Source organism: Dermochelys coriacea, chromosome 5 (genome assembly GCF_009764565.3).
Source record: "Dermochelys coriacea isolate rDerCor1 chromosome 5, rDerCor1.pri.v4, whole genome shotgun sequence".
Lineage (NCBI taxonomy): Eukaryota > Metazoa > Chordata > Testudines > Dermochelyidae > Dermochelys > Dermochelys coriacea.
Window position 1 is genome coordinate 13251574 of NC_050072.1, and position 12781 is coordinate 13264354.

General features: G+C 43.3%; 1 protein-coding gene across 2 annotated transcripts in view; it reads right to left on the bottom strand.

Annotated features, from left to right (window-relative positions):
• Positions 1 to 12781, bottom strand: part of LOXHD1 (lipoxygenase homology PLAT domains 1) — a 299746-nt gene that overhangs the window by 74624 nt on the left and 212341 nt on the right. For both annotated transcript variants that reach the window (XM_043514533.1, XM_043514532.1), the window contains 3 exons: positions 10109 to 10271; positions 6088 to 6242; positions 4285 to 4494 (listed from right to left, as the gene is read on the bottom strand). In XM_043514533.1, coding sequence (XP_043370468.1) covers positions 4285 to 4494; positions 6088 to 6242; positions 10109 to 10271 — 528 coding nt within the window. The remainder of the gene's footprint in view (positions 1 to 4284; positions 4495 to 6087; positions 6243 to 10108; positions 10272 to 12781) is intronic.

The following is a 12781-nucleotide window of genomic DNA, read 5'->3' on the forward strand; positions in this document are numbered from 1 at the left end:
GCAGGCTGGCTAACCTAGTGAGGAGGGCTTTAAACTAGGTTCACCGGGGGAAGGAGACCAAAGCCCTGAGGTAAGTGGGAAAGCGGGATACCGGGAGGAAGCACAGGCAGGAATGTCTGTGAGGGGAGGGCTCCTGCCTCATACTGGGAATGAGGGGCGATCAACAGGTTATCTCAAGTGCTTATATACAAATGCACAAAGCCTTGGAAACAAGCAGGGAGAACTGGAGGTCCTGGTGATGTCAAGGAATTATGACGTGATTGGAATAACAGAGACTTGGTGGGATAACTCACATGACTGGAGTACAGTCATGGATGGTTATAAACTGTTCAGGAAGGACAGGCAGGGCAGAAAAGGTGGGGGAGTAGCACTGTATGTAAGGGAGCAGTATGACTGCTCAGAGCTCCGGTACGAAACTGTGGAAAAACCTGAGTGTCTCTGGATTAAGTTTAGAAGTGTGTGCAACAAGAGTGATGTCATGGTGGGAGTCTGCTATAGACCACCGGACCAGGGGGATGAGGTGGATGAGGCTTTCTTCCGGCAACTCACGGAAGCTACTAGATCGCATGCCCTGATTCTCATGGGTGACTTTAATTTTCCTGATATCTGCTGGGAGAGCAATACAGCGGTGCATAGACAATCCAGGAAGTTTTTGGAAAGCGTAGGGGACAATTTCCTGGTGCAAGTGCTAGGGGAGCCAACTAGGGGGAGCGCTTTTCTTGACCTGCTGCTCACAAACCGGGTAGAATTAGTGGGGGAAGCAAAAGTGGATGGGAATCTGGGAGGCAGTGACCATGAGTTGGTTGAGTTCAGGATCCTGACGCAGGGAAGAAAGGTAAGCAGCAGGATACGGACCCTGGACTTCAGGAAAGCAGACTTTGACTCCCTCAGGGAACAGATGGCCAGGATCCCCTGGGGGACTAACATGAAAGGGAAGGGAGTCCAGGAGAGCTGGCTGTATTTCAAGGAATCCCTGTTGAGGTTACAGGGACAAACCATCCCGATGAGTCGAAAGAATAGTAAATATGGCAGGCGACCAGCTTGGCTTAATGGTGAAATCCTAGCGGATCTTAAACATAAAAAAGAAGCTTACAAGAAGTGGAAGGTTGGACATATGACCAGGGAAGAGTATAAAAATATTGCTCGGGCATGTAGGAAAGATATCAGGAGGGCCAAATCGCACCTGGAGCTGCAGCTAGCAAGAGATGTCAAGAGTAACAAGAAGGGTTTCTTCAGGTATGTTGGCAACAAGAAGAAAGCCAAGGAAAGTGTGGGCCCCTTACTGAATGAGGGAGGCAAGCTAGTGACAGAGGATGTGGAAAAAGCTAATGTACTCAATGCTTTTTTTGCCTCTGTTTTCACTAACAAGGTCAGCTCCCAGACTGCTGTGCTGGGCATCACAAAATGGGGAAGAGATGGCCAGCCCTCTGTAGAGATAGAGGTGGTTAGGGACTATTTAGAAAAGCTGGACGTGCACAAGTCCATGGGGCCGGACGAATTGCATCCGAGAGTGCTGAGGGAATTGGCGGCTGTGATTGCAGAGCCCTTGGCCATTATCTTTGAAAACTCGTGGCGAACGGGGGAAGTCCCGGATGACTGGAAAAAGGCTAATGTAGTGCCCATCTTTAAAAAAGGGAAGAAGGAGGATCCTGGGAACTACAGGCCGGTCAGCCTCACCTCAGTCCCTGGAAAAATCATGGAGCAGGTCCTCAAAGAATCAATCCTGAAGCACTTAGAGGAGAGGAAAGTGATCAGGAACAGTCAGCATGGATTCACCAAGGGAAGGTCATGCCTGACTAATCTAATCGCCTTTTATGATGAGATTACTGGTTCTGTGGATGAAGGGAAAGCAGTGGATGTATTGTTTCTTGACTTTAGCAAAGCTTTTGACACGGTCTCCCACAGCATTCTTGTCAGCAAGTTAAGGAAGTATGGGCTGGATGAATGCACTATAAGGTGGGTAGAAAGCTGGCTAGATTGTCGGGCTCAACGGGTAGTGATCAATGGCTCCATGTCTAGTTGGCAGCCGGTGTCAAGTGGAGTGCCCCAGGGGTCGGTCCTGGGGCCCGTTTTGTTCAATATCTTCATAAATGATCTGGAGGATGGTGTGGATTGCACTCTCAGCAAATTTGCGGATGATACTAAACTGGGAGGAGTGGTAGATACGCTGGAGGGGAGGGATAGGATACAGAAGGACCTAGACAAATTGGAGGATTGGGCCAAAAGAAATCTAATGAGGTTCAATAAGGATAAGTGCAGGGTCCTGCACTTAGGATGGAAGAATCCAATGCACCGCTACAGACTAGGGACCGAATGGCTCGGCAGCAGTTCTGCGGAAAAGGACCTAGGGGTGACAGTGGACGAGAAGCTGGATATGAGTCAGCAGTGTGCCCTTGTTGCCAAGAAGGCCAATGGCATTTTGGGATGTATAAGTAGGGGCATAGCGAGCAGATCGAGGGACGTGATCGTTCCCCTCTATTCGACACTGGTGAGGCCTCATCTGGAGTACTGTGTCCAGTTTTGGGCCCCACACTACAAGAAGGATGTGGATAAATTGGAAAGAGTACAGCGAAGGGCAACAAAAATGATTAGGGGTCTAGAGCACATGACTTATGAGGAGAGGCTGAGGGAGCTGGGATTGTTTAGTCTGCAGAAGAGAAGAATGAGGGGGGATTTGATAGCTGCTTTCAACTACCTGAAAGGGGGTTTCAAAGAGGATGGCTCTAGACTGTTCTCAATGGTAGCAGATGACAGAACGAGGAGTAATGGTCTCAAGTTGCAATGGGGGAGGTTTAGATTGGATATTAGGAAAAACTTTTTCACTAAGAGGGTGGTGAAACACTGGAATGCGTTACCTAGGGAGGTGGTAGAATCTCCTTCCTTAGAGGTTTTTAAGGTCAGGCTTGACAAAGCCCTGGCTAGGATGATTTAACTGGGACTTGGTCCTGCTTTGAGCAGGGGGTTGGACTAGATGACCTTCTGGGGTCCCTTCCAACCCTGATATTCTATGATTCTATGATTCTATGATTGTGGGTCCCCATGTCTGTACCCTAGAGTTCAGAGTGGGGAGGGAACCCTGACAGCTACAACGAAGCCCACTGGAATGTGCTTAATATACATAACAAAGATGTGTTGTGACTTGGCTACACAGCATGTGAGAGCAATGACCACAGGCAAGGTAGACAGGTAGATTAGCCACAGATTTGCTTAACAAGACATACACTGTAGCTGTTGGACTAGTTGATCCATACTACACAAAAGTCAAAGGTCAAACAAAAGCTACAAAGCTGAATAATCCTAAATGTCAAAGCTATTATATTTTTAGAACAGTTATTGAAGATGGGTTTTGTGTCATAGCCCAGTTAACATGAGAATCGTTCCCCACAACCATTTCATTTTTTTATCTAATTGATTTTGAGAAGGAACTAATATGAGCAATTTGGTGGGCGTGACCACAAGAACTCAGAGGACTCTTTGCTGGGAACTGTAATTATATTAGATGCAAGGCACCAGGATCATCCCTGCTTGCCTCTCTGGCACTATACCCGGGATGAGTTTGGATAATTTTAGTAGTAACTTTCAATTAAAATGTAACTATGTTTTGTAAAGCAAATCCCTTAAATACAACAGACGTTAATCAGCTGCAGTGCTGTGCCTTCCTGTGTAAAGGCAAGACAAGCCTATTAACTTAATCTAGTTTGCTAATTTTAATTAATACATGTACTTTGAATTCTAATTAGCTGTATTAGACTGATTAAACTATACATACGGAGCCTTTCCAGCTGCTGGTAAGAGGACATATTACTGCATATTTTAGTGCTGATGAAAGGTGCTGCCCTATTCGATGATTAGGATTGATGGGTGGAGAGGCAGGGCCATACAACCTGGAATTTTGGATTGAGAACTCCAGAGAGAGAAATCTATTACTTATCTGCTGGGTAGGGACAGCACAGGCAGAAACAGTGCAGAATTCTCTACACAGCCCTGCCAGTGCACTTGGATCCTGATCTGAAGAGGGTAAGTCTCCACTAAGCATTCAGTCCTTGGCCTCTCCACTGAGATTGCAAACAAAAGAAGTCAGTGATGGAGGACCAGAGAGAGAACCATCAATTCATTTTACATAGGCCAAAACACAACCTTCAGGGGGTAACATGTTTAGGCCACTCATGAGCTGTGCTGGATTGCAACCAGATGAAGGGCCATGCATCTCATTTTTATTAGCAGCAATGTAGCAGTGCTCAGATGCCCGGGTCAGGATCATTGTGCTCGCTGTTGTTACTATACCTGTTCATAAAGTGTCCGCTCTATCCTTTTGTCCTCCTTCTTTGTAGAAAGCCAGCGCTCACACAGAAAGAGGTACAATTCTTCTGTGGTTTCATCCAGAATCTCTACTTTTTCCAGGTACCAGTCAGCATTCAGCATGGTGTTGTCATGACGAATCTTGATCTTGTATATAATGCCCAGGTCCACGGCCTGTATTGTGAACTTATCCTCCTACAGGATGTTTAATAGCAATAGTTTCTCTCAATGGACAATAGCTAATGTATACAACGGAGTACAATGCATGTGTAAACCCAGGACAGTAATTGATTAAAAGCTTACCGGACAGTAATTGATTAAAAGCTGCAGCAGAGTTGTCTGTAAAAGATTCTGTGTCCATTAAAACTGTCCTGAGAGGGAGAGGTTTAAAGTGCAGTTGTGCTGTGAACATGACTATATAAAAACTCACCCTCTTACTCAAAGGGAATAGATGTGTTGAGCACTTGGAGCTGGTATCTGCTGTTTTTAGTGTCAAAAGTCAAATTTTACTGTTTACTGCTGTTAGCTTGCCAAGGACAATAGAGCTAAGAGAAGGTGAGCTGGATTCTCCTCCGGTTAACACAACAGCTGAACTGTTAACTACATTTCAATTGCAGCTCCAAATTCTGCCATCATTTATACCTGGTGCAACACACTGGAGACAATGGAGCAAATTCTGCACTTGGTTATTATGCATACGCAATTGCTAGTCAAATTAGCAGGAAAGAAACTCACTTGACTCTCAGGGTATGCCTACACTACAAAGAAAAAACACGGCATCGAGTTTCAGAGCACAGGTCAGTTATCTTGGGCTCACGAGGCTCAGGCTGCATCCAGGGCTAAAAATAGCAGTGCAGACATTCCCACTTGGGCTGGAGCTGGACTTTAAAACCCAGTGAGCAGGGAAAGTCACAGAGCCCAGACTCCAGCCTGAACATGAACATCTGTACTGCTATTTTTAGTCCCACGGCCTGAGCCTACAAGCCCAAGTCGATTGATCCAGGCTCTGTGACTTGGTGGGTGGGTTTTCTTTGCAGTGTAGACATACCCTCAGATATAATATGGAGTCTGCAGGGCTGGCTGTTGGTAACTTTTAAATTGAGCACTGATGTGGAAATCATGGAGTGACAAACATGGAACAACCTACTGCCATTTTTACATCACTTCTCATAGTAGAATCACATGTTAAGAGCTTACAAAAATGTGTCGTAAGATGATGCCCCAATATTAATTATAATACACATTATAGTCAGATTCACCAAAGCTGCCCCTCCTTTTAGGAGATACAAATTAGCTCAAGGGATGGTAACCATGCCCTCAATTACTGATGCTTCCAATGCTTAATTTGTAATGAAAGAGGTGCCGGGCTCAAGCAATTGTTTTACTTTCATAACTGATGCAGCAAGCCCACAGGTGCCGAGGCTATGAAGCCAAGCCAAGAAGTGCCCAGGCTTAGCCCTGGCAAAAATTAAGCACTGGATACTTCCAATTTTGCAGCTGAAATATAGGAAGCTTGGTATGGGCCAGACTGGCCCTATCTCACTGACTCCAAGCAAAGAAAGATCTTGTCCATCTTAGGGATTGCTATAGAGCCTATCATTGTAGTACATAAATACCAACATTAAACTGAAAATGTAATGTTTTAAGAGGTAATAAACATGATCCATCAGTTCTGACCATTCTTACAGACTGGTACTTCCCATTAGGGAAGAGCAGTTACAACATTTGTTCATCACTTTGCTTAAGGCCTGCAATATGGAAAATGTCATCAATCAGTTTCATCTGTACCTGTGCTCTTTCAAACTTGTTGGAGTTAATTTCAGACTTGCTGAGTTTTCTCTCCCCGGTGTCCCCGAGGTCTCCATATATAGTCAGGAAAACATTTGCATCTGTCCCAGCGCCATAGATATCGCCAGTGAACACAGTTATCTTGTATGTATGAACTATATAAAGAAACAGATATTTAAATATATGATTTGGGAGCAGATGGATTCTCAGGGCCTAATCCTATATGCTGAGGGCAGTGTAAGAGGTGCTGAGCTCCCATGAACTCCCATCTAGTTTATGTCTCTACAGTGCCTTGACCACAAAATGTGCAATTAAAGATGCTAAGTATCCTTATTATTACTGACTTCATCTAATGTCAATGGGAGTTGAGTGCAGCATCTTTCATGATTAGGATTCAGGATCTGCTCTCCACTGCATATGAGAGGGCTAAGTGGTCTGGAGTTGTGGATTCTTAATATTCTATCCTCCACAAACAAGTTCTAGGGATTTCAGTGGGAAATTACTACCAGAGTTAATGGGACTTACCCTTATAAATTCCCGGCACTGAAAGAAGAGAGCAGACTCCAGAATCTTGTTGCTCGGACAATATTTAATTCGAGACATGTTAGAGTTGTACTGTTTAAGTATCTTCTTTGTTGAGCTCACTCAACAGTGATCCAATGAAATCTCATAACAATCTTTAGTAATGTGCTTTTCTAATGTGTTAAATGCAGCTATTTCCGTGTATCTGCTTCGCCCCATTTACATGAGGGGAACAAACAGTGACTGAAAGAATGCTCCCTGGAAATGCAAATAGCAGCTAACAGATTTTTACTCACATTAGTGCCATGCAAACCCCAAAGAGAGTCTCACTGGCAACTTTCCATGCTACTCCCACACGATTCAAAAATGAGAAGGAGAAAAAGCTGTACTTTTTACTGGAGGCACAGAAACTTGGGGTATGGAGACTTACCATGTTTGATGGTGGGATACTTCTGTGTACATTAATAGCTTCACAGATAAGGTGTAGGGTTTTTTGCTTTTTTTAGAGTCCTTTCACACTTAGCTCTCAGAATAATACAGGGGCCGTTCCACCTTCCATTGTAATCTGTGGAAAGACTCCCTATGATTACAGTGGGAGATGGATCAGGTTCATTTAGCCCTGAAAATATTTGTTTGCTGCAATTTCACTTTTTCTGCTTTATTTTTTCACTAACCACAGAGAGCATTATGCTGCAGTAGGTGCCATAACAAAAGATATTCTGATGGCTTGTGGTTATCAAAGATACTTTGGCATTTTTCATCAGAGTAGAGGTGTTAACTCTGGCGTGCTGGCCAAATTCCAATTTGGGTAGTTAATTACAATGTACCTACTTAAATTTCACCTGCAGTTTCAACTGAATAAAGTATTTTTCTGACATTATGTCCTAAACCGTTGTGTAGCATTGCTATACTCAGTTAAACTGTGGTGTTCCAGCCAAGAAATAACTGCACTTTAATAGATTTCAGAGTAGCAGCCATGTTAGTCTGTATCTGCAAAAAGAACAGGAGGACTTCTGGCACTTTAGAGACTAACAGAAAAGCTTCAAGAACAGACTCCAAGGAGAAACTGCTGAGCTTGAATTAATATGCAAACTAGATACCATTAACTTGTGTTTGAATAGAGACTGGGAGTGGCTGGGTCATTACACATATTGAATCTATTTCCCTATGTTAAGTATCCTCCTCACACCTTCTTGTCAACTGTCTAAATGGGCCATCTTGATTATCACTACAGAAGTTTTTTTCTCCTGCTGATTATAGCTCATCTTAATTAATTAGCCTCTTACAGTTTATATGGCAACTTCCACCTTCTCTGAATGTATATCTATCTATCTATCTACTTACTATATGTTCCATTCTATGCCTCCGATGAAGTGGGCTGTAGCTTATGCCACAAAAGCTTATGCTCTAATAAATTTGTTAGTCTCTAAGATGCCGCAAGTACTCCTGTTCTTTTTGCACTTTAATAATGGGTGCAGTGGTCCTAACGTATGTTCTGCATAATCAGTTTATTAAATTTGATTCTTTGCATATCATTTCAGTAGCTCTTCAGGACAGAATGCACGACTATAGTGAAGGAAGCTGTTATTTTTTATTATTTATATTGGGCTAGTGCCCAAAATCAGCTGTAAAAACAATTCAGAAGACAGTCCCTGCCTCAAAGAACTTAATATTCTAAGGCTTTGTCTTCATTAGAAAAAACATGTTCTTACCTGCTGTTAGTTAACATCTGGTAACTAACACGAGGTAAAATCCTAATGAATACAAGGAAGTTTGTAGTTGTAATAGGAGTTAGCAGGTTCAGGTAAACCCCAGGCTCCTGTCTAGTCCTCACTTTGACCTGCTAGCTCATCTTATAACTACAAAAGGCCTTAAGGTGTGCATAAATTATGTACACTGACAGAATGGCATAGTTAGGGCCCTACCAAATTCGCGGTCCATTTTGGCCAATTTCAGTCATAGGATTTTAAAAATTGTAAATGTCATGATTTCAGCAATTTAAATCTGAAATGTCATGGTGTTGTAACGGTAGGGGTCCTGACCCAAAAAAAGAGTTCTGTGCATGGGGGGGGTCGCATATTTTTTTAGGGGGTTTTGCGGTACAGCTACCTTACTTCTGTGCTGCTGCTGGCGGCGGCGCTGCCTTCAGAGCTGGGCAACTGGAGGGCGGCGGCTGCTGGCTGGGAGCCCAGCTCTGAAGGCAGAGTTGCCGCCAGCTGCAACACAGAAGTAAGGATGGCCTGGTACGGGATTGCCACCCTTACTTCTGCGCTGCTGCTGGCAGGGGGCTGCCTTCAGAGCTGGGAGCCCAGCCAACAGCCGCTGCTCTCTGGCTGCCCAGCTTTGAAGGCAGCGCAGAAGTAAGGGTGGCAATACCACGACCCCCCTAGCATAACCTTGCAACACTGCCCCCCCCAACTCCCTTTTGGGTCAGGATCTGCAATTTGAGAAACACTGGTCTCCCCCTGTGAAATCTGCATAGTATAGGGTAAAAGCATACAAAATGTCAGTGATGTATTTTTGATGGCTGTGAATTTCGTAGGGCCCTAGGCATAGTGTAAATACAAATCAGGCTGTGAAAGAGAATAAGAAATACTGGACTGGATGATTTCCATGTTTGAATCGTCCTCTTACCTGGTACTTGAACCCTGAAAGAAGATGGCAAGCAATACTGGCAGTTGGATTCAATTAGCTCCAATCAGAATATGAGAGAGGTAAGAATCTCTCTCTAGGGCAAAGGTAACTAAGGGTAGGGTCAGGGAAGTCTTGCAGAGAAATCCTTAGCAACAGCCAAGTTTGAGGGTAAAATTTATATTGTGTGGTTACTATTTATGTTAGAAAGCCAAATACCAGGAAGAGTGTAAATCCAGTTGTTGCATACCATTTGTCTTTTCTGTTCAGAGCAGGATAGGAACTCAACCTACTTACAGAGGGATCCGAATAAGGAATGGGTAGCTGCCCTGCAGACCAGGTCTGGGAGGGTGTTATGTACCTAAGGGGCAGTGTGGAAGAAAGTGCAAAGACAATCATGGAAAAAAGCTACAAATGGGGCATCAAGGCTGGTCGGTGGACAGAAGGGGTGGAGGACTACGACAGGAGATGAGGACAAATAACTAGAGATGTTTGCAGGGCCTGGAAGACAAGATGTTGGAAACTTGTGTGTAAAGTGGAGCCAATAGAGAAATTCAAAGGATGTGTGTGAGAGACAATCAGAACAGCAGCCAGGGAAGATGATTGTAGCAGCTGTGTTTGTGAGGACTGGATGGGAAGCATGTTGGACATCCAGGAGGCCAGAGAAGGGGAAGTTACAGTAATCCAGATGGGACATACTAGCTTTTTCACATAAAATATGGCAGCTTAAATGTTTGATTTTTCACTCAATGGCCATAATTGCAAAGAAGCAACCTTTAGTAGCATGCATCTACTTGAACTACATATCCAAATGGCTTGTTCCAAAGGGTTAAAATAATAAGTCAAGGTGTGGTGGAATTTTACTTACTTTCCAGTGGTTCTTCAACTTCCTGTTCTATCTGCTTTAGTGTCCCATCTTTCAGGAGTTTTTCAGTAAAGATGTCAGATGGTACAAGTTCTCTTACAATCTCACCATCATCTTCAGATTTTGCAAGCCACCTTTGACATGGAAATGTGATTGTTTCCGAACCCTGGTGTAATATGACAAAGACATATTCTTTTTTAGAGGGAGAGCTAGTCAGTTGCTTCTCAGCCATTGGACACAGCCATTGATTTGCAAGCACAGTGAATTCCAGTATGTGTGTATGCACAGATTAAAAATTGTGTTAAATGCAACAACCAGACAACGCGAGTATGCAATGAAGCAGAACAAAGTATACTTTTAGGTAATAAAACCCTTTCCATTATTCAGTATCAAAAGCTAAATTGCGCTCAAATGAGACTAACCAAAGCACTAGATAATGCAGAGTACACTACTCCACTAGTTAACAGGGGATTAACTATATAATCTAATAGGAATTCTCCCTCTCTAATTTCAGTGGGTTCAGAGCCTGATCCTGAAAACCCTTATTACCAATAGTATCCTCCCACTGAAGACGTTTGTGAATATGGATTTGCAGGATCCTCAACCCTTTATCAGTCCTTATTCAGACAATACTCTCCTTGAAGTCAGTAGTTTTGCTTGAGTACATACTCAAGGATTTTGCTGAAGTGCAAACTTCATGATTTTTCCCAATTAAATACTAAAACTCAAGCACTCTTAAGCCATTTCCCATGAGTACTTTAAGAAAAAAAAAGGGAAATTTGTTTTTCCTTTGTTGCGACTTTACTTTAGGAGAAACAAGCATGATTTCTGTCCTATCAAGGAAGAAATGAAAACAGTGGAACAGCAAATAAAATCAATGTCAGATCATTTGCTAAGGAGAAGTAACAGGCTTCTTTAAGGCCTTCAAAATGTTATTTAACCAGGGTAATTCTGTATGAAGTGGACATAAATCTTCATGTAAACTGCAGATCCCATAAGTGTGAACAGAACAAAGTTAACTTCCGGACCACCCACAAACTACACAGCATAAAGGAAGAAAAAGCTTTTGAATGTGTAACTGCCTTGACTCCATCTCGAATGAGATCCTCATCCAGGGCTTCAGGTCTTTTCACCTTGACTATTGCATCTCCATGCTGTTGTCTTTCAAACAGCTATGTGCCATTGTCTGTCATGTAACATTTATACACAATTATATCGATGGTACTTATACGTCCCTCCGCAATCGTTAATGTATCTATCCTCACAACACCTCTCTGAGGTAGGGCAGTGCTATTCTGATCCACTTGCTTAAGATCACACAGGAAGATTGTGGCAGAGCTGGGACTTGAACCAAAATCGCCAGAGTTGCAAGCTAGTGCCCTAACCACTGGATTACCCTTTCTCTCTGTAGGGCCACCTCGAATCTATATTCAAATGACTCCACAGGCATTCCCGCTCATTTAAAGATCCTGTGTAGCATAGTGCTCCTTGTTTCTGAAACCCTCCATGGACTTGCTTCCGTCTGATAGCAGAGTCTTGAGCCTCTGATCTCAGTTACCCTCTTCCTTGCATAGACTAATTTGCCTTTCTGGGACTCAGATAAGTTGTTCACCAAACATAACAGTAATTTCCTCGATTTGGTAGAGCTCCTTGGGAAATACGATGATGTCATGTGTGAGCACCTATGTCAAGTAGTTCATAAAGAAGTTATGGATCATTACTGCTGCAAAACAATTCAATACAAATTGATTGACCTTATGGCAAAGAAGGGGCTTGATAACATATTGATGCAGCTCGCAAAGCGAAGTACTACACTGTAATAATGGATTGCTCTCCCAACATTAGTCATAATGAAAAGATGTCATTTACAGTAAGATTTATTGATGATGAGGATAGCTGTATCCAAGTAAAGGAATATTTTATCTGTTTCCGGTCTGTGTACGATGCTACTGGAAAAGGCCTAACAGAACTCTTTATGAATGTTTTGAATGAGAATAAAATAAAGCTTCAGGACTGCCATGGCCAAGGCTACTACAATGGTGTAAACATGAAGGGAAGAAACAGTGGGTCCAGGCAAGGATCCTTGTGCTGAATCCAAGAGTATTCTTTATGCCTTGTGGCTGCCAGTCTCTCAACCTGGTTGTCAGGAGCAGTGTCATCTGCTTCAGATTCAGTATCTCTCTTTGCAGTACTGCAAAGGATATACATCCTGTTTTCAGCATCAACTATCAGGTGGAAGATCCTCACGGACAATGTTACAAATCTGATCAGGAAGCCGCTAAGTGACACTTTCTCAGAGAGTGCTCATTGACAGTGTAAAGCCAGTGAGGTATCAAGTAACTGAGGTTTATGACACCCTTATGCAACTGCCACAGTCAAGTAAAGTCAAAGCTGGAATCCAACAGGAGGTGCAAAGCCTGGCAAACCAGATCATTGACTTCAAATTTCTGGTCTCAGTTGTGGTTTGGCACAATATCCTGTTCCAACCAAACGTTGTAAGCCAGGCATCACAAACTCCATCGATGGACATCGTGACCGCTACTACTTTAATGAGAAGCTGCCGTGATTTCATTGTGGCCTACAGAGACAATGGATTTGAAGATGTCATCACTGCTGCCAAAGAAATGGCAGAAAACTTAGGAGTTGAGCCTGTCTTCAAGGAAACTTGTATTCATT